Source organism: Acinonyx jubatus, chromosome B3 (assembly GCF_027475565.1).
Source record: "Acinonyx jubatus isolate Ajub_Pintada_27869175 chromosome B3, VMU_Ajub_asm_v1.0, whole genome shotgun sequence".
NCBI classification, from domain to species: domain Eukaryota; kingdom Metazoa; phylum Chordata; class Mammalia; order Carnivora; family Felidae; genus Acinonyx; species Acinonyx jubatus.
This window is the reverse complement of record NC_069386.1, coordinates 71,834,957-71,856,921: the sequence shown is the minus strand read 5'-3', so window position 1 is coordinate 71,856,921 and position 21,965 is coordinate 71,834,957. Positions and strand designations below refer to the sequence as shown.

Here is a 21,965-nt window from a genome sequence, read left to right as displayed (position 1 = left end):
GGTTGCTAAACTTGATCATTTATTGTCTTCACATTAATCGACTGTTTTCTCTTGCTCCCCGCCCCAAACACAGGCCCCTTTAAGACCGCATCTGAAGGGCCCCTGGGTGGGTCAGCGGGTTAAGCATCCAATTTGGGTTCAGGTCATAATCTCCAGGTTCCTGAGTTCAAGCCCCACATCAGGTTCGCTGCTGTCAGCGCCGATCCTGCTTCGGATCCTCTCCCCACCACCTCTGCCCCTCCCTCACTGGTGCGCTCTCTCTCTCCCTCTCTCTCTCTCCCTCAAAAAACAAACTTAAAAAAAAAAAAGAGACCATATCTGATTGGCCCAACGGTACCTACAATTTAGCACAACGCTACGAGGAGGCGACCAGTAAATGTTAGCTGAATTACAATGTACGTGAATTTAGCTTCTACTGTGCTTATTCGTAAGCGCTCCCAGAGCCAGATCTCAGTCCAGTTCAGGACCAGGTAGAGGTCAAGCTCCCTCCCTCCATCCGTCCCACACTTCCCTCCGCCCATAACCAAGTGTAAACTGGTGCTTGCGCAGTGATTAGCAGCGGTGTTTCTCACTGAAGGGGAACTTAACTTGCCCTAGTGATCTGGGACAGGCATCTGCCCTTAACAGCTAGGGCGGCTCGGGTGCTGAACCCCGGTAGCACCAGACATTGCCTCACTTCCGATCCAGTTAATCTTTGAAGACGCCAGTGGTCCAAAGAAAGCCCGAATCCTAGGGGAGCTACGCCTTCCTTTGTAAAACCTGTCCCCATCTTCCTCTCACGCTATCCTGTTGCTAGAGCAACTGTGGGCGTCACCAACCTGACGGAAGTAGGACAAAAAGAGTACACGTCTCCAGGCCACGAACAGATCCATTGCGCAGGCGCATTAGCTTTCTCTGGCCGCAGCGCTCATTCTGTGGATGTATTCTGCGTCTGCGCATTAGTTGTTTCGCTCCCTGGCCTGCGTGTACGCCTGCGCAAAGTGGCAAATCGGAAAGGGCGGAGCTGGGCCACAGCAGTGCGCAGGCGCTAAGGCTACATCCGGTGTGGCCTTCGGTTTCGCCAGGTGTTTGTGGAGGGCAGGCCCGAGGACCGAGTGTGTAGTCATGTCGGCGTCGGTAGTGTCCGTCATCTCGCGGTTCTTAGAAGAGTACTTGAGCTCCACTCCTCAGCGTCTGAAGTTGCTTGACGCGTACCTCCTGTACATACTGCTGACCGGGGCGCTGCAGTTCGGTTATTGTCTCCTCGTGGGGACCTTCCCCTTCAACTCTTTTCTCTCGGGCTTCATCTCTTGTGTGGGGAGCTTCATCCTAGCGGGTAATGATTCTATAAGTAATCGCAGTAATAATGTGTTTACTTTGGCTCACTGCTTTTATTCCCACAGCACTCTCTTTTGTATCAGCTCCCCGCCTCGTGACGTTGTCAGAGGAGCTGCATTGCCTTCTTGTGAATGGGGAAATTGTGGAAAAGTTACCACAAGCCTAATGCCAAACAGCCGCCTAGGAGCTGGAATTAAGTCTCTAGAAAAACCCTCTTCATGCTGCTTCTCAACTTGGTGATCCAGTACACTATGTTCCTATTGGTGCAGGAAAACTCCATTTCAACTTTCACTTAGCTTTAACATATCTTTAAAGTTGGTAGACCTTTAAAATGGAAACCTAGCTCTGAAAGCATCTCTCTCAACTTGGCCTAATCACTGCTAACCGCCAGTGAAACATTGCAATGAACAGTGTAAGAAATATAAATACAGGTGGTTTGCTCATTGAATCAACCTTTACTTGACTTTGGCTTTTAGCTGCTTTTACTTATTTCTTGTGGATGAAACTGTTATTTCATTAGCCTGAACTCAGTTTTTATTCATATAGTTCTGTTTTAGCTTTTATTCTGATTCCCAGCATTTGATACCTTGTAGACAGTCATATTTAACAAGAGTTGACTGTCCCGTAAATTTTTGCCAAAATCTGACCTTTGTTGCCCAATAGGAACTGTATGAATGCCAAGTTCAGGCTTGGCCCATGAGTGTTAGGCAGTCCACTTTATAGGTGGCCATCAGATGGCCTTTCCAGTCCCTGGTATCGCCTTCTCTCTGACTTTGAGAACATGCCAGAATTAATTTTTTTCCCACTGTGATTATTATCAGGCCATCAATTGCATTTTGAATCAAATACAAATACTGTGATAAAAGCTTTGGAGGTGCATCAGGTTTATGTTCCTTGTTCTTAATGAGTGTATAGGTGGGGGCACAGACAAAATACAGGATTAGAATTGTTAATTTATAGTGGTTCTCTGCTTATAGGTCTATAGAATGGCTTTTACACAAATGCTACTTCAGACTCAAACCAGAGATATTCTGCTTTCTCTCTCAAAACTTTAAGCCTGAAGACTTAATGACTTGTGCACTAGCTTGGTCTGGAGTTTGAGTTAATAGTCTGTTAGTTGGATGTTTCATTATGATTTTGAGTTTTGTCCTAGAGGACCAACACTAGGTTCTTTGTGGCAGCATCCTGGCTATCAGGAGTTCAAATGTTACCACCATCATATACCCCAGATGCACTACCCTTTTTGCTCCAGATTCCTGACCTATCCCACCTGCCCTCACCCTGCCCCCGACTTTTTGTGACTAGGATTTTTATTATCTAGGCTGGAGAAAGAATTTTGAGAACCTCCAGTGACTTTTGTTTGATGATTTTTGCCTTCCAGGTCTGCAGGAGTAGGAATAGGGTGGGGCCCAAGCTGATTAAAAAGAAAGTTTATTGCTGAAGTCTCCCTGGTTTCATAAGCCTCTTAAGGTTAAGAATGCTTCCTTAAGGCTATATGGAAGAGTGTGATTTACTGAAGAGTAGGTATGGACTACAGTTGTAGATTATTAATGTGATAAAACCAGAGCAAATTATTTTTATTTTTATTTTATTATCTTTAATGTTTATTTATTTATATGTTTTTTTTTGGGGTGGCGGTGGGGAGAGAGAGACAGAGCATGAGCAGGGGAGAGGCAGAGAGAGAGGGAGACACAGAATCTGAAGCAGGCCCCAGAGTCTGAGATGTCAGCACAGAGCCTGATGCAGGGCTTGAAGCCATGAACTGCGAGATTGGGACCTGTGCTGAAGTTGGATGCTTAACCTACTGAGCCACCTAGGTGCCCCGGGAACAAATTCTTAAAGATGTTTATTTATTTTGAGAGTGAGAGTGGTGTCCATGTGAGAGTGGAGATGGGCAGAGGGAGAGCGAGAGAGAATCCCAAGCAGGCTCTGTGCTGTCATCGCAGTGCCTGACTTGGGGCTCGATACCACGAACTGTGAGATCATGATGTGAGTTGAATCAAGTCAGATACTTAACCGACTGAGCCTCCCAGGCACCCGAAAACCAGAAGATTTTTTGAGCAGATAATTTTTCCTGTTTTTGAAGCTATTGTATCTACAGTTGAGTTGGCAGACTCCCTACCCACCTCCCTAGTAAGAAGTCATAGCTTGTCTTTGAAGAGAACGTCTGTGAAAGGGCACTTTATTAGTGGAGTCAATATGGGGGATTGGGATTTCCAAAACTGTTAGATTACAGGTAATTGGGCCAGAGAAATGAAAGTTGCTTCAGGAAAAGAAAGCATTCATCACAGTTCATAGTTACCATCAAAGGGTATCATCTGCATTTCTTTTGACAGCGTTGCCCTTATTAAATGCCCTTACTACCTCTCTGCTCATTGTTAGCCCAGATCCTCAACAGGAGATGTTTTAAAGTGTGTGTGTATGTTTAATATTAATTTTTTGAGAGAGGGGGACAAGGATCTGAAGCACGCTCCACACTGCATACAGTGAGCCCCAGTGCGGTGCTCAAACTCAAAAACTGTGAGATCATGACCTGAGCTGAAGTCATGCTCAACTGACTGAGCTGCCCAGGTGCCCCTCAACAGGAGATATTTTAATGGGAAATTTGAAATTTGGAGTTTATCCTTTGTTGTGATTGTTGGGAAGGGAAGCCTTGTACCTGTTTATGGTGCTGGGTTGCTAATTTTCCTGTGGTTTCCTGTTGGAAGAGGAGGGAGGAGGCCATTTAGCTAGAGAATGGGATTGTAGGAGGTTATGTTGAAAGTTTAGGTAGTGCGGATGCTAGAGTTTTGAGTGCCAGGCCAAAGATTTTATTCTGTAGGTAATGGGAAAGCATCTCAGGATTTAGATTTATTTTATTTTACTTTATTTTATTTTTATTTATTTACTTAACTTATGCAATCTCTACACCCAGTGTGGGGCTTGAACTCAAAACCTGGAGACCTAGGAGTTGCATGCTTTTCTGACTGAGCCAGCCAGGTGCTTCCCCCTCTACTCCCTGCTTTTTTTCTAAATTTGAGTAAGGGAGAGACTTACAATTGGTGTTAGCCTACAGTGATGAATTGGAGGGAAAACTTACTTTGTCTGGTTTCCTAATTTCTTTTTGGCAGCCTGTTTTGTTCCATTCCTTCTACATGTGTTAATTTAACATATGTTCTTTGGAAATTGATCAGTATATTTTTAACTAATATAGAATGCTATCACACTTTTTTTCTTTTTTCTTTCTTTTTTTTTACTGTCACATTTTTAAAAAACCTGGTATTATTTGGTCTCAGTGAAAATAGTCTGTTTTCTTCTATTCCCTTATGGCTAGGAGACTTACCTGTGGTTTCAAGGAGCCAGAGGTAGAAAATTGCCATTGAGAAATCTTTTTTTTTTTTTGGATCAACAGTGTAAAGTATAGTAAGCTTGAAAAGACAGATTTCAAATTTCCTTAGCAGCTGACTGTGTATCTTATGGTTAGATATCTCTAGCTGAGGACATCTGTCCCTTTGTTAGAGTAACATTCCCGGGTTGGCAGCCCTTCTAGTTTCCTTTTTTACCCTAAGTGAAATCCCTCTTTCTGCTCATTCAGAGTACTATTTAGGAGAGATAAGCAGAAAACATGAAGATTTTTAAAAATAAGTCTTTGATCTTGAAATCAGTTTTTAAGTCATTTTACAACTTTGATTTATTTTATTGTCTAATCTATATGAAACAGTTTTGGATTAAAAAAAATAGTTCGTTTCTTTCAGTGTACAAATCCAAAAGCAGTTTGAATTTAAAGGGCAAGGAGGCCTAATCCAGAGTATTTATCTCATGGGAGCTATTGGGCCATGTGGACTGGGGTCCAGCATTTCTTTGGGAATTATCTATCAGATTTATGGGCCCTAATATTATCTACCATAACTGCCATCCCAGAGATTGGAAGTTTGCTAACCTTGTGCCTGTTTCTAAATCTCTTTCATATCTGTAGCTAGCTCTCCATCCTCAGTGACCAAGGCTCTCAGTATCTCTTGTTTATTTATTTTTTATTAAATTTTTTTTAATGTTTATTTTTATGAGAGGGAGGGACCGAGCATGAGCAGGGGAGGGGCAGAGATAGAGGGAGACACAGAATTTGAAGCAGGCTCCAGGCTCTGAGCTGTCAGCACAGAGCCTGATGCAAGGCTTGAACTCACGAACTGCGAGATCATTACCTCAGCCATAGTCGGATGCTTAACCGACTGAACCACCCAGGCACCCCTCAATATCCCTTATTTAGACCACTGTAATCTTCCTCACTTGTCTCCCAGCCTCTGGTCTCTCTCCCTCCAGTCTGTCTTCCACTTGTGTTTGTGGGCTCGATTTGACTTGCAAATCAGATCATTGCACTCCCTGCATAAAATTTATCAGTGTCCCAGTGAAAAATTAAAAACCTTAAAAAAATGTTTGTTTGTTTGTTTGTTTGTTTTTGAGAGAGACAGAGATGGTGTGAGCAGGGGAAGGGCAGAAAGAGGAGACACAGAATCTGAAGCTGGCTCTAGGCTCTGAGCTGTCAGCATAGAGCCCGACACAGGACTCGAACTCATGAACCATGAGATCATGACCTGAGCTGAAGTTGGAAGTTTAACCAACTGAGCCACCCAGGTGCCCTTAAAAATCTTTTTCATGGCACCAGGCTCTTTCATGATCTGATCCCATCTATATCTCCAGTTTCACTTCTTGTCTCTGCTTCCTTTGTACTTCATACGCTAGCATTAGTTACTTGATAGTCTCTGAACGTGCTGTGATGTCTCAAGCTATTTTACTTTTGCTTGACTGCCTGGGAAATTCCTTTGTTTCTTAGCTTAGCTCAAGTGCTGCTTCTCTTTGGAACCGTTCCCTGACTCCTCCAGCAGATTTTGGTCTTTTTTCTATATTCTTATTTCACGTGTGTGTGTGTGTGTGTGGGGGGGAGAGAGAGAGAGAGAGAGAGAGAGAGAGAGAGAGAGAGAGAGAGAGAGAGAGGGTGGGAGGGAGGTGTGGCACTTTGATACTGTGCTGTATATATTTGTGTGTCTGTCTTCACTCTGGAAGATGGGCCTCTTGAGGAAAGGGACTGTCTTTTCATCTGTTCATCTTCAGTGCTTAACACTGTATATGTTAAATCGTGAGTGTGCCTGTAATAATTAAGTGAATACTAAACAGTTATGTGCCAGATTCTCTGTCATGTACTGAGGATGAGCTGTGAGACCCACAGACATGGTCTCTGTTGTCCTAGAGTTTATAATCTAGTGGGAGATACAGACAAGTACCTGGATGGAGTGCTCTGATGGAGAAGTATGGTGAAAATAGGCACATGGGCACACGTACAGGACCACTTACCCAGTGGTCCTATAATAGTCCCTTAAATGTTTGCTTTTCCAAAATAATGCATTATAACTTCTCTCTTAACTCTCTTCTGTATATCCTCTTTTCCTTTATTCTCAGTTGATGATCTTGTTTTATTTACTTTTTTACTAAAAAGGTAGACAGGAATCCTTTCATCTTCCCAGCAAGGAATCCTAGCAGCACATCTGCACCTGTACCCTTACTCTTTGACTTCCCATGATAATGGTTGATGTGTCCCTTTCCTGTCCAATGCCAGCTCCTTCACTTGGGTAGTGTTCTCTTGTTCCTTCAGGGACTCAACTTCTGCAATCATCTTTTCATTCTGCATTATTATTTCTCTCTCAGCAGTTCTTCCTGCCCATGGGTCCTGTCCTCATGCTTTAATAAAATAGCCTTTTTGCACCAAAAGCAAAACAAAACAAAACACCCAACCCCCCCCCCCCCCCCAAAAAAAAAGCCTCTCTCTCTACTGGATCATTCCCATCATATATGCAGACTCTAATATTATCCAATTAAGGGCAGCCTGGGTGGCTCAGTCAGTTAAGCATCCGACTGTTGATTTTGACTCAGCTTATGATCTTACAGTTTGTGGGTTTGAGCTCCACTCGGGCTCTGCACTGATGGCATGGAGACTGCTTGGAATTCTCTCCCTCTCTTTATCCCTTCCCCTGCTCACACGCTCACATTCTCTCTCTCCCAAGAATAAACAAATAAAAAAAAAATTTGGCCCCAGAAACCCCTCCAGCTGCCATTCCATATCTTCCCCATCATCACAGAATGCCTTTACAGAATAGTTGCTGTTTCTTTCTCACTTTCCTTTCATTCCTTACCCCACTCTTGAGGTGGTCTATTCCACCACTCAGTGAAACTGCTTGCCATCTTGCCAAACCTAATGGCCATCTATTTCTCTTTGCCTGAATGCGCAACAACATTTAGTATTTAACATGGTTGGCTGCTGCCTCCTGTTGGAAGTACTTTCTTCTTGAAGCTTTTATAGCACTACACTCTCCTGGTTGTTCCTTCTCACCTCATTGGTTTTTCCTTCCTACTGTTTGTGCTAGGTACTTCTCTGTCTGAGGACATGATGCTAGATACCTCTTGTTCTCCAATTTCTTTCCGTAGGTGAATTTAATGTCTATATAACTACAGTTTACCACATTGATGTTTTTAGTTCTGACCCATTCCCTGCATTCCAAATTAGTAAATCCTCTTGCCTCATCTTCACGTGATGTCTGAAACTCCAAATTGAACCTTTCCTTGTTTTATTTTCTTCATAGCACATAATCACTACCTGATATTTCCTTGTTTATTTGCTTACTTATTATATGTTTCTCTCTATTGGAGTGTAAGTTTCTTGGGAGCCAGACTCTTGTCTGTCTTGTTCTGTGCCATGTTCCCGGCACCTGGGGTGATGCATGGCACATAATAGGTGCTCAGTAAATAATTTGCTGGATGAATGAACATTTAAGGAGATAGATTGAATTAGGACTGCTTAAATGAAGTTGTCTGCCTTAGGAGGTAGTAAATTTCCATCTTTGGAAGTGCTTAGGGAGAGACTGAATGATCATTTGTGGAGGAGCTTTTTTAACAGATTTTCTTTGCCATGTTTGTATCCCAGTGCTTATGAGGGATAGGACACCCCTATCAGTAACACAGGTTCTGGAAGGTTTGTAATTCCTTACCTAGGGATGGCTTATCAGGTTCTAGTAGTGGTGAGTATACTTTGGAAAACTTCCCAGGTGATCATGCACCTTCCGCCAGTATGCCCCACCCCCACCTCTTCTTGGGCATTTTATGTATCAGATGGGTATTGGCCTTTATAACTCCAAGGTCCTTTCTGTCTCCATGGAACTCTGATTCTTACGTTGTCAATAAAATAAGGTGGCTTACTGTGATTGTAGTAATGAAAACGCATCAATTCATTACCTTACCCACCTTCACAGGGAGCTTCTCTTTTGTCCCCTCATATTTTCTGAAACAGAACTCTGTCCCCACCCTCCATCTCTAGAGCCACTGTTACTAGTTTGGTATCTATTTCTCCATATTTTTTCCCAGGTTCCAACTAACCGAAATGAGAAAATATCTTTTTCTTAAGAGAAATGGAGAATGGAATAATTTTTTGGCTTTTTTTTTTCTTTCACTTAATATATCTCGGTTGTCTTTACTGTCAGGATATAGAGAATTTATCTCTCTTTTTTTAAATAATTGCATAGGATTTCATTGCATGTCTATAGTGTAATTTATTGAAATAATCCCCTTGATGACATTTGGACTGTTTTCACTTTTTGTTCCAACTTTATGAACATGCTGTTAGAAATTCTTTGTTCTGCTAGACAAATTCCTTATTCAAAAAGTAAAAACATTTAAAATTTTAATGGATATTGCCAACTCTCCCAAATGGTTGAACCAGTCTGTACTCTCCACAGCGGGATTTTAATTGGTTGCCCTTGCTTCAGTCAGTGTCCTTCATATTTTGAAGAGTCCAGGTGTTGAAAAGATCAGTAGTGTTTCACAGTATTTACATGTTTAAGCATAATGAAAACTGTTGCCATGGTAATGGCCTCTGGAGAACTAATCTGGTAGTTTTCTGATCTTTGGGTTAGATCTCAGTTCATTTTGTTTTCTTGGTTGGTGATGTAAGGGCTGTTAGCCTGAAGCAAATTTAGATTTTCTTAAGTAGTGTAATTATTTAACACAGGCATAAAGATATTTTGGAAAAGTACTCGTAGAGCTTCCATTTCATGTCAAATGGTGACTGTGGCTAATGTATCAGGTTGGCATCTTCAAGGGTCTAGAGTGTGGCAGTGGAGAGTTCTCTGTCAACGTTATATAGTTTAGATCTCTTGCCTTTTTTTGAGACAAGCAGCTGCTAGAACTTTAATATCAAAGATGATAACTATGAGGTCCTCATGGATAAGCATCTTCTATTTATGGTCTGTGCTATCCAATATTATGCACATTTTATTAGAAAATAATTCACAGTTTGGGGTGCCTGGGTGGCTCAGTCGATTAAGCATCCGACTCTTGATTTTGGCTCAGGTCATGATCTTGCAGTTTTATGGGCTTGAGCCCTGCATAGGTCTCTGTGCACTGACCGTGTGGAGTCTGCTTGGGATTCTCTCTCTCCCTCTCTCTCTCTGCCCCTCCCCTGCTCATACATGCACTCTCTTTCTCAAAATAAATAAATGAGCTAAAAAAAAAAATTCACAGTTTTATAACTTTTTCTCATTCAGCCCGGCCTCTTTGTTACTGCCTCACCTACACCCCAATCGAGGTGTAATTATAAATTTAAGTCAGGAGATAGGAGAGTTCTGAAGATATGTTAGTAATATATATCTTTTTCTGAGTGAGCTTTTGTTTTTAACCTGAAACATCATATTTTTTTCTTTAACTTAAACATGAACATAAAACTGAGTTGTACCATCATGAATTCTTAAATTCACCTGTCTGGCCGGCACCCAGAGCAGAACATTACCAGCACCTAGAGCCCTCCTTGCACCTTCCCAGTCATTCCTCTTCCTGTGAAAGAGGCTTATATGGCTTATATTTTCGTGGATTGGTTTGCCTCCTGTTAAACTGTATATAGATGGGATCATACAGCATGGGTTTTTTGGTGTCTGGATTGCGTTGCTTAACATATTTGTGGGATGTCTTCATATTGTGAAGTTCTTTTTCACTGCTGCATGGTACTTTATTGTGTGCATATGCGATAGTTTATCCATTTGCCTGTTGAGAGACATTTAGATTGTTTCTCGTTTGGGGCTGTCCTGGGTATCATTCCTGTATGTGCCTTTGGATGCACTTATGCATCATTTCTGTTAGAATTATTGGGACGTAGAGTATGGGTGTGTTCATTAGCAGTCATATTTGTGTTTTTTCCTAGATAATCATTTTCATGTTTTGCTTCTTGTGCAGTTTGCCTCAGGATACAGATCAACCCACAGAACAAAGCGGATTTCCAAGGCATCTCCCCAGAACGAGCTTTTGCTGATTTTCTCTTTGCCAGCACCATCCTGCACCTTGTCGTAATGAACTTCGTTGGCTGAATTACTCCCATTTACTTAATTGAGGAGTAGGAGGCTAGAATAATGTAAGTAGTGATCATAGCCCTTGTGCCATAATGTTGATTTTAGGCATGGAAGTTGAGTGTGGCTGGTTTTGATTATAGTTGCCCGGGTTCCCATATTGCTGATAAGACATTTGCAGAATTTTCTATTGGAATGCAAAGCATTAATCTGATCGTGAGTCTTCAGTGCTGTCTCTCTTGGTCATTGCCTTCTCTTCTCACTGTTTTGCAAATCATTAAGATAACAGAAAGTAAGACTTTGCCTGTAGCTAATACCTAAGTTTCTGCATCAGTAACTTCATGAAAATAATGGAAATCTTGGAAGAGACATAAATTGTAGGTTCTGCCTGGAGATTTGCTCTATAATTTTTTTCTTTGATCTCAGGTAACTTTTAAATGCTGGGCCATTGTTCCCCTAGTAGAGTGCTCACATCTGGTAGACATCCAATATATGCTGAATGAAGGACTGTGGCCATTTGCTAATAATGTGTGCTAAAGTGGAAATAAATGGGGAAATTGGATTAGCTTGGGGGAAGACTTTAAAATATATGATGAGATGTTATTTGGTTCGTTCGCCATTTTCCCTTTATTAGCGTAGAACTCCTTTTTCTCTAAACTCTTATGTAGAATCTCAGTATATAAAACAGCAATGGAGCTGGAGTTGTTTTGATTGACAGAATTGAAAAGCCCTCTCTGCTTGGCCTTTCTTCCTCCCAAGCAGAATCCTAAGTCTCTAAGAAGCACATGAGTGGTTTCCAAACTGTGTGTTGACACTGTTATTTTATATATGAGAAAACAGAGGCCTTCTGTGGCCACACAGCTAGGTGGTTGCAGAGTGGTGCCTTCCCTAGTGGTGCTCTTGGCCCAGTGCTCCTCTAGTACGATGAGTGAATGCGCTCTTTTCTTTGCCTTTCCATCATAACATTTAGTGTTGCTTTTGGGTGGTAGGAAAAAAAAGAACCTTAGGAAATGTTATCCTTTTTGGGGGAAGAATATCCTAGGACTAGCCTCTGTCACTAAGAAATCTGTCATGTTTGTACTAATCAGCAGTATAACACAAGAGTTAGCGACTGTGTCCAAAGTGTATGCAATAATGCGACAAGGACTGTACATTAATTTCTGGCATGAATGAATCAGTTGCTTACAGTGTTCCATGGATTCTTTTTGTTTTTGATAACTGCTTCAAAAACAGTTCTGTTAATTCAGGTAAGGTTTCATTTTTGGTAGTGGTAAGTTGACAGAAATGGTTTATTTCAGTGAAAAAGTTTGAGAAGTACTTCTTTCTACTATTCTGATACAGTTTAACTCTTTGGAAACCTGATCAGGGCTTGAGTTGTCCCCCTCCCTCCCCTTACCACACCTTCTATGTGGCAGTCAGTGCCTTGTTACTGGGAATACAAACAAAAGTAAAATGTGGCTCTTAACTTTTCTAGTAGAGGAGAAGGCCTATAAACATAGCAGTTAAAATTCAGCATAGTTAGAGCCACACCAAAGATCTGAACAAAGTACTGTGGGAGTCCAGAGAAGGGAGCTATATGCCATTTGGGAGCAGAGGCAGCAGATAAGGTATCTGAGAATGATAACTCTTTGAGTACAGCTAAAAAACCAAACCACCAACATTGACCTTATACTTGCAAACCTCATGAGTGACTCTTGGGCTCTCTGATAGTAACCTTGCTGGGAAAGTCATAAGTCTTTTGACTGATTTGCTTTAGATTACTAAAATTATTTTTTCTAGAGGAGTCATGTGTATGCTTAGGAAGGGAACAGAGCAAATGATTCAAGGGTGTTCTTTAGGCTCAGGGAGATACCAAATCATGGAAAATGATTTCCTATGGCCGACGTGATTGGAAGAGGACTCTGCTGCAGAGAGCTTAGTATTTCAAAATTATGACAAAAACAGAGACAAAAAAGCAGGCTCAGCAGGAATTGCATACTGCAGACCATATTAACAACATAGGGCCACTTGTTCAACTGGGAATTAATGGGCCCAAGGTAGAGCAAAATCTTCCAATCCCAGATTACAGTGGTAAATCATTCTGTAGAGAGTATGCTCATTGAAAAATCCTTTTCTCGGACATTGCCCAAAAGATTTTTCACAGAGATCATTTGTTTGACACAGGTTATACTCTCCTACTTTTAAACCTGTATCTATTTTCCCTTTTTATGTGCTTCTTTTTATTTTAGCTTTTTTTTATTTTTAAAAAGTTTATTTTTGAGAGAGAGAGCAAGCAGGGAAGGGGCTGAGAGAGAGGGAGACACAGAATCTGAAGCAGACTCCAGGCTCTGAGCTGTCAGTACAGACCCTGACGTGGGACTAGAACCCACAAACTGTAAGATCATGACCTGAGCTGAAGTTGGATGCTTAACCGACTGAGCCACTCAGATGCCCCTAACTCTTTTTTTAAGTTTATTTTATTATTTATTTTGAGAGAAAGCAGGGGAAGGGACAGAGACAGAGGGAGAAAGATGCTGTCAGTGCAGAGCCTGACATGGGGCTTGAACTCATGAACTGTGAGATCCTGACCTGAGCCAAAATCAAGAGCTGGATGCTTAACCAACTGAGCCGCCTAGGCACCCCTGCCCTTTTTATGTGTAGTGTGCCAAAACACTTTTAAAATATTTTCCAAGTAAGTTCTCAATATTTATACCAACTCAGAAGGTAGAACAAAACAGATTGAACGTTCTCTATACTTGCCAAGTACATTGAGGGTTGAGTATAAAAAGAATAAACATGTACAGTGTGCGCTCTTGCATGAATTTGAGGATGACATTTAAAACTAGCAGCTACTCTGAAAAAAGGCAGATCAGAAGAAAATGGCATTGAGTTGAAAAAATAAATATTCAAGAAGTAACTAAATTAACATACAGATAGTGAGAGCTCACCATAGGTCAGGATTTAAGTGCTTCTTGCTCTGTGTCTTTTATTTATTTTTTATTTTTTAAAAGTTTATTTATTTATTTTGGGAGAGAGTTCGAACAGGGGAGAGAGGCAGAGAGGGAGAATTCTGCGGGGCTTAATCCCACAAACCACAAGATCATGACCTGAGCCGAAATCAAGAGTTGGACACTTAACTGATTGAGCCACCCAGGCACCCATGTCTTACTTTAATTTTAAAATAACCTCATGAGGGGGGCACTTGGGTGGCTCAGTCAGTTGAGCATTTGACTTGGGCTCAGGTCATGATCTCAGGGTTCGTGGGTTTGAGTCCCTGCATTGGGTTCTGTGCGAATAGCTCAGAGCCCGGAGCCTGCTTCAGATTGTTTCTTTCTCTCTGCCTCTCCCCTGCTCATTCTCTCTCTCTCTCTCTCTCTCTCTCTCTCTCTCTCTGTCTCTCTCTCTCAAAAATAAATAAAACATTAAAAAAAAAAAAAGCCTGATAATCCAGAGTGACTTCAAAAAAGTTTTCTTATACCCCATTTTTGCTTGTTTGTTTACTATAGAGTATTTGACAATTGCAGAGTTAAAGAAGTGTGTTTAAAAAGTCAGCTATTGGGGCACCTGGGTGGCTCAGTCAGTTAAGTGTCCATCTTTGGCTCAGGTCATCATCTTGCGGTCTGTGAGTTCGAGCCCTGCATCAGGCTCTGTGCTAACAGCTCAGAGCCTGGAGCCTGCTTCGGTTTACGTGTCTCCCTCTCTCTCTGCCCCATCCCCTGCTCACGCTTTGTCTCTCTCCATCTCTCAAAAATGAATAAACGTTAAGATTAAAAAAGAAAATCAGTTATTTATCACTGTGCTTTCCTTACTATTTTCTTTGCTTTTATTATAACAAGTTTAAAAAATACAGAAAAGTAGAAAGAATAACCTAACCAATCGATGCTGGGAATTAAGATTTTGAACAGATTAGGGGTGCCTGGGTGTCTCAGTCAGTTAAGTGTCCAACTTTGGCTCAGGTCATGATCTCTTGGTTCGTGGGTTCAAGCCCCACGAGCTTCAGAGCCTGGAGCCTGCTTCAGATTCTGTGTCTCCCTCTGTCTCTGCCCCTCCCTTGCTCGCACTCTGTCTCTGTCTCTCAAAAATAAATAAACATTAAAAAAAAAAAGATTTTGAACAGATTAGACATTGTAGATTCAGCTGAAGTTCCCTTCCCTCTGCTGGAAGACCTGAGCTTCATGACAATTTCATTCAGCTAGGACTAATGTAAAACCTAGATCTATTAACACAGCCTTTTCCAACCTTTAGCCAGCCTATGTGGTCTCCTGAAAACCCATCCTGTGCCACTCAGTTGGCAGCACTGGTTATATAGTTGGCTAAAGTTTATTTATTTTGGGAGAGAGAAAGAGAGAATCCCAAGCACGCTGCACACTGTCAGCGCAGAGCTCGATACGGGTCTCAAACTCATGAACCGTGAGATCATGATGGAGCTGAAGTCTGACGCTTAACCACATGAACCACCCAGACACCCCTTACTTTATTTTTAGGCAAACTCCACACCCAATGCGAGGCTCAAACTCAGTGACCCCAGAGATCAAGAGTCGCATGTTCTACTGACTGAGCCAGCCAGGCATACCACTCATGATAGTTTTTAGATGATCCTAAAAATGAAAATGCAAAAGTAAAAAATGCTCCTAGTGACCTTCGGAGTTGCTGATTAGTGTCTGGCACTTAGGTGGCTGTAAATTTATTTTGGATGAATTTATGACACAGTTCAATAGATTTGAATATTTTAAAATTTACATACTATCTGTAAGTATTTCCTATGTTTGTTTCTTTACATCTGTGAAGTTCTTTTCGAAATTTGTCAGCTTCTCTGAGGTGTTCTGAAGGGAAATTCAGAAGAGGGACACAGCTCCATTGGATCACAGTTTGGGAAGGGAAGTTCCTGATGACAAGGTCCCTGGATCTGAGGGAAAGTGAACTGGGCACAAGGGACAAACCTGAGCTTGGAAATGTGCTCAGCCCCTGGGGAGGTTGTTTGCAAAATGCTCCAATGCTCATGCTAAAATCTTATTAGTGTTGCTTTGTTTTTATAATAGAGACCATTCTCCCACAGATCTTTAAAAATTCATGGTGTTTAATCCTGGCTGGAACAAGGGGACTAACCGAGCTGGGCAGAACAGAACTCTGACAAGCAGTGCTATTTACAAACAATTGCTATTGGCTTTTTGAATTTATCAGGGGAGCACAGTAGTCCCCTATTCTCTTTGGGGGATGTGTTCCAAGCCCCCCAGTGGATGCCTGAAACCACCAATAGCTCCGAACCCTATGTATACTATTGTTTTTCCTATATACATATACCTGTGGTAAAGTTCAGTTCATCAGTTAGGCCCAGTAAGAGGTTAACAACAGTTACGAATCACAAAATAGGACCATTATATACTGGAATTAAAGTGTTGTGACTATATTCTCTCTCAGAACATCTTACTGTTCTGTATTCACCCTGTTTGCGGTGATGTGAGATGATAAAATGCCCACGTGATGAGATGGAGTGAGGTGAATGATGTAGGTGTTGTGACCTAGTATTAGGGTACTATTGACCTGACAGTACTTTAGAAGGAGGGTCATCTGCTTCCCCTGTGATGGACTGCAGTAACTATGGAAAGTGAAACCTTGAATAAAGGGGTACTCCTGTGTAGTGTCCTAGAAAATTTCCTCTGGACGGGAATCTAAATATTCTTTAGGCTCTACTGCCACCTAGTGGGTCGTACATTTCCTGCCGAGAATGTACTACTACAAAGCAAAAGTTGAGTTGGGTGGGGGCTGGGTGGGGAACACTGATACCTTTGTGATAAAATCTAGTTTTTTTCTAGTCACAGGAGGGCAGCAGAGGTCCAAGTGGGCTTACATGCTAGGTGGGGGTTGGTTGCTTTACATTCTGACCACTGGTGGGCAGTGTGGAGTTAGGCTCCAAAGGTCATGCAACCTTAATGTGGCTTAGGGATTTTGTTATCCAGGGAAGACCTCAAGTGCACAGAGACCCACAGATTTTCCCTTTATTTCCTTTTCTTGTCAGTTGAAGAGCACCTTTTTGGTTCATTCTAGACCTGTTTTTGTTCCCAACATGACACCTCCACTGGTAATAATCTTTAAGTTTTTTGAACGGGGTGGGGGGGGGCGCTGTTCAGTTTTTATTTCATTTTCTCTTTGACACTTCCTCTTATTGAATTAGAGCTAGCCACCAAGTAAGTTCTCAAAAAAGGAACTACTCTAAATTTTTAGACTGTATTTTGAACTAAGCACACAGTATAATCTTTTTTTTTCCAGCCCCCTTTTTTCACCAGATGGAGGGGGAGATTCTGTACCCATTATTAAGGCCCTAAATATGCTTATTTTATTTACTAAAAAACACTAGTTAACGACTAATTGGTGATTGAACTCTGTTTTGTATTTGGTCTGTTTAAAGCTCTCAATAAAAAAAATATATCAAGTAGAGTTGTGTTTATGAAGTTCATTGCTGCCCTAACTCCTTACTCCATCCTTTCAGCTTGGATAATTCCTACCCAAGTTGTATAGGAGTCTTTTCTGGGGCCCATTGTGCATACCTGTAGTGCTGCATTTAGCCAGTAGTTATGAAACTGTTCATTTGCTTTCCTGTCTCTCCCACTGAACTCTTAAATTCCCTGAAGGACCTCAGGGCTTAGCATGAGGGGAACAGTCACTGTGCATGTTTGTTGAATGAGTGTATGAATAAATAAACCCTTTCAACTGTAAGAAAATGCTATAAAAATAGCTAAATCATTAGTTACATGGATGCTAAGACATGGAAAGTGCTGTGGAAGAAAGAAGCCAAGGAAACAATTTGTTTGAAGGACTGTAGGGTGGAACACAAGCATGAGACTAGAAATTGGAAGGCCTGCATTGTAGAGTTTGCTCTATTAACTAGTTGATTGGACAAATAAGCTTGTTTCTGAGGCCCAGTTTCCCTACGCACATCATCTGGATGTTCATCACTCTCTTGCAGCTGCTATAACCTGTGATTATTAGAATTCATGATAGTTCCCAGTGTATTTCAGGGAGATTGTGCTGTTTGTGTGGATCCTCAGTTGAGCTTTGCTTTTTTTTCTTCAGTTGCTTTTTATCCGTGTTACCAGATTTCCATCATCCATCCACAAGAGGTAGAAAGTTAGAGTCAGTATATACAACAAAATGCACAATGTTTGCATAAGACCGTTTACAAAATTAGGTAACATTTGGAAATGTTTTACGGTTATCATATTATCAGGCTTGTGGGACTCACATATACTCTTAGACACATTAACCCATGTGATCCTGTTGTCTCTTCCTGCAATGAGGTTGATGAATGATAGTATTCCTATTTTACACATGAGGTAATTAAACCTTAGTGAAATTTAATTTTTAAAAAGTAATCTCTACACCTAATGTGAGACTGGAACTCATGACCCCAGGATCTGGAGTCCCATGCTTCACCAACTGAGCCAGCCAAGTGCCCCCCAACCTTGGTGAATTTTAAATTAACTTGTCCAGGCCCTGGAACTGTTAAGTGACTGAGTGGCAACTTGATAACAGATACTTGACTCTAAACTTTCATATTCCTTCTTCTCTATTTTGTTCAGAGACTTTTGGATGACGAATTACATCTTCTTGTTAAAAGGTTTTCATTAAAAATGTTAAGCTTCTTTTTTTTCAATGAGAAAGCTTAGGAGAGATAAGAAAAGATGAAGGTAGGCTCTCTAAAATATTTCTGCTGGGCGCCTGGCCACCCATGTTGAGTGTAGAGATTACTTAAAATTAATAAATAAAATATTTCTACAAAGTTGGTCATCTTGGGTCCAGAAGACATGCTAGAGAAGGCAGATCAGGAGACCTTACTATCCAGAGGGGATGACCTTGGTGCAGTGCCCTCTAGTAGAACTCTGCAACGTGGAAATAGTTCTAAGTCTGTACCATCTGGTATGGTAGCCACTAACCATGTGTTGTTAATGAACATTTGAAATGTGCCTGACTGAGGCACTGATTTTTACGTTTTATTTAATTTTAATTAAGTTTAAATAGCCACGCATGGCTGGTGGCTTCAGTGTTAAAGACAGCACGGCCCTGGAAAAATCTGTTAAACTCCCAGTACCTACTGCTTTCCTCTATGAAATGAGAGGATCAGACTGCTTGATCTGTAAAGCCCCTCTCATTTTTAGAAACACATGATTTGTGCCTTCTGAGATTATAGTGATTCACATTGAGCTAGGAACTTAGAATTTCTGCAGAATGGTCTTGATTCACATTTTCTTTAATTTCACTGTTAATTGGGTGACCAGGATCCAGGATGAGATGGGTTTGAAGGAAAATCAGTATTTGAGCCTATCTGCTCAGTGCTAGTGTCTGAATAGAGATGCTGCTGGAGAAGAATACGGATTCCAAATGGAAATGACCCTGTCTGGCATTATCTTTTGTGTCTATACAGAGAATAATTATTTTTAACTTTGTGTTGTGCCTGGCTTTCTTTTAAGGTGATTAGAGCAGACTGATCAGATGGCACTGTCTTTTCTGCATGGGTGACATAGACTGAAGAAGTCATGCTAATTTTTCTCAGTAGGTGCCTTCCATTTTGCATGTCTTGATACTATGGGAAGAAATTTGATTAGTTTCCTGAAATCTTCATCCCCTGGTTAGCAGTTGAAGCCATTCTTCTGAGCTGTTGAATAGTCCAGTTTTGTTAACATTTCAAAGAATCCTAGCTCCTCTGCTTTTAGAATACTATCTGGTAAATGTAGTTTTGTCTTAAAAGAAGGAAGCAGGTCTTTGTTAAGTAGAATTTTCTGAAAACCACTATCATGAGACTTAGGTCCTGAGTCATTTTTGCCTTCTAGATGGACCAGCCTTCATGTCTTAGATTTGTTTGACTGTTTTAATACCATAGAAGCTTAAAACTTGACTTTTGTACTAAACTAGGATTTCTTTTATAATTCTGTCTCAAGGCTCCTCACTCAAATGATCCTATGTTCTAGTCTGCTCTCACCTGGGCCATTAGAACTGATGCATTCATAATTCATAGTCTGTGGCCAGAGTGTTTTTTTTTTTAATTAATTAATTATTATTATTAAAAAAAAAATTTTTTTTTTCAACGTTTATTTATTTTTGGGACAGAGAGAGACAGAGCATGAACGGGGGAGGGGCAGAGAGAGAGGGAGACACAGAATCGGAAACAGGCTCCAGGCTCTGAGCCATCAGCCCAGAGCCTGATGCGGGGCTCGAACTCCTGGACCGCGAGATCGTGACCTGGCTGAAGTCGGACGCTTAACCGACTGCGCCACCCAGGCGCCCCATTAATTATTTTTTTGAGAGGGAGAGAACACGAGCAGGGAAGGGGCAGAGAGAGAGGGGGGGAACAGAGGATCCCAAGCAGGCTCTGCTGACAGCAGAGAGCCCGACGTAGGGCTCAAACCCACCAACTGTGAAATCCAACTGACGTGAGCTGAAGTTGGATGCTTAACTGACTGAGCCACCCAGACATCCTGAGAGAGTTTTTGCTTTAAGAAATTTGATGGAGTGGGGCACCTGGCTGGCTCAGTTTGTAGAGCATGTGACTCTTGATCTTGTGGTTGTGAGTTTGAGCCCCACGTTGGGTGTAGACATTACTTAAAATTTTTTAAAAAAAGGAAGTTTGGTGGAGTGAATAGGTGTGTTTTAACAGGTCTGTTTGTTCACTGTGAACACTTTTCCCTGTTTTTTTTTTTTTGCTCTTTTATGCATTTCTCACAATTCTATTGATATAAGAATGTTCTGCAGTTCTGTATCATGTCTCTAGGTACCATTGTTACTGACATAAAAGCACTCTGGCTAGAAGTCTAATATCTTTCTATTAAGCTCTGATGCTAGAATCTCCAGGTCACCTTAACCGGTATGCAGAATAAGGTGATGCCCTTTTACCTGCCAGGATGGCTCAGCTCTTCTGAAAGGCAGTGTTTTCAAGCCCTTTTCAAGTCGTGGCAGCCAAAGAAGATTGCAGAATTTTAATGGCACACTGCAGGAGAAATGGCTACTGATGGCTCAGTGTGTTGGAGCCCCTAAATCTAAGGGGCCACTTTCTGGCTGCACCCTTAGCCCAGCACATGAGACGCTATGAGGAACCCATCTCACAGCTTACAGCTCGCATCTCAAGTGACTAGCAGTAGGGCGGCTGCTTCTCTTGGAGTTATCCTCCACCTTCTTGCCAAAAATAACCTTATCTGTCAGTGCAAATTATTTCTTCTCTTTCCGTGTTAAATTTGAGATTGGGAGTTTTTCTCTGTTGAATTCTTCCTTTTACTCCCTGTTCTTCCAGCTGAAATGTAGTGCTTTGTAGGCTTTCTAGATCCAGAAAAGCCCTGGAGGCTCAATTGCAACCCCTTCCCCCCCCCCCCCCAAAAGAGTTTGTGAGCCAGAGAGGTCAGAGTGACTTCTGTTAAGTCACGTAGCTTATTAATTCTAGAGCGGAGTTGAAACCCACGCCTGCAACTCTTAGTAAGTTTTGCCTTGGTGTGCTTGGGATTCAGATTTGAACATTCCTTTTTATGGATATCTCTGTAAAATGTTCTGTGAAGAATATTTGCTTTATTCTGGTTCTTCTAGCCTGGCTTAAATGCCGTCCAGAATTTGGGAACCCCATAGTTGTCTTTGTCTTTGTGGGTTTAGAATTTTGTTGGAAGGATTTGGGGCCCTGTCTTGTAGTGTTTTAAGACATTTTTAAAAACCTTGGATATCTCTCTTACCTTTCTGCTTCTCTCTTTTAGGTTCACTTTTTGCTTTCCCCTGGATAAGAGCTTTTGAGATGGCAACTTGGACACGTGGATTTTCTTCCGATTTATACTTCCTACCGACTCTGATTTGGAATGTAGGTGGAGAGCCCAGAGAAGTTCCCTTGCTTCTGTGTTAGAGCAGTTTTGTAATGAGCATTTATGAAGATGGCCTCTACTTTCCATTAAGTGGGACCTCCTTTTTGCCTTTCAAATTAATAAACTCCATGCCACTCCTTCCTCTGCCTGTGGCTTTTTTTTAATTATTCTTCTTTACTGGTATTAAAATCCTTGTTTCCCTTCAGTCCTCTGCAGAGCTCTTTAGGAGTTGATAACTTGCAAGTGTGAATCTGCTTCCTTGTTTTCATTAAGTATATCTGAAGTTAATGACAAAAGGCAGTGCTGACGACCCTGGGAAATGACAGTCCTTTGTCTTTTCCCTGAGGCTGGTAATCCTTTACTAATCCCTCACTTGTTACAGGTGGTTCCATGCTTATGACACAATGCATTCCTGGAACTGCATCATTAAGCACTTTGTTAGAAATTGAACTAAGCGGGTACTTCCACATTTACATGTTTCAGC

At 41.5% G+C, this 21,965-nt stretch overlaps 1 protein-coding gene across 2 annotated transcripts; it reads left to right on the top strand.

Moving 5' to 3' along the window:
- Positions 1-1,007: 1,007 nt before the first annotated feature.
- Positions 1,008-21,621, top strand: DAD1 (defender against cell death 1). Of its 2 annotated transcripts, XM_015086686.3 has the most exons (3): positions 1,025-1,315; positions 10,564-10,738; positions 21,380-21,512. In XM_015086686.3, the coding sequence occupies exons 1-2, from the start codon at positions 1,105-1,107 to the stop codon at positions 10,692-10,694; spliced, it is 342 nt and encodes a 113-aa protein (XP_014942172.1). In that variant the 5' UTR covers positions 1,025-1,104; the 3' UTR covers positions 10,695-10,738; positions 21,380-21,512. The 2 variants fall into 2 exon arrangements, with proteins under 2 accessions (XP_026921185.1, XP_014942172.1); XM_027065384.2 differs by lacking the exon at positions 10,564-10,738 and having other exon boundaries at positions 1,008-1,315; positions 21,380-21,621.
- The last annotated feature ends 344 nt before the right edge of the window (positions 21,622-21,965 follow it).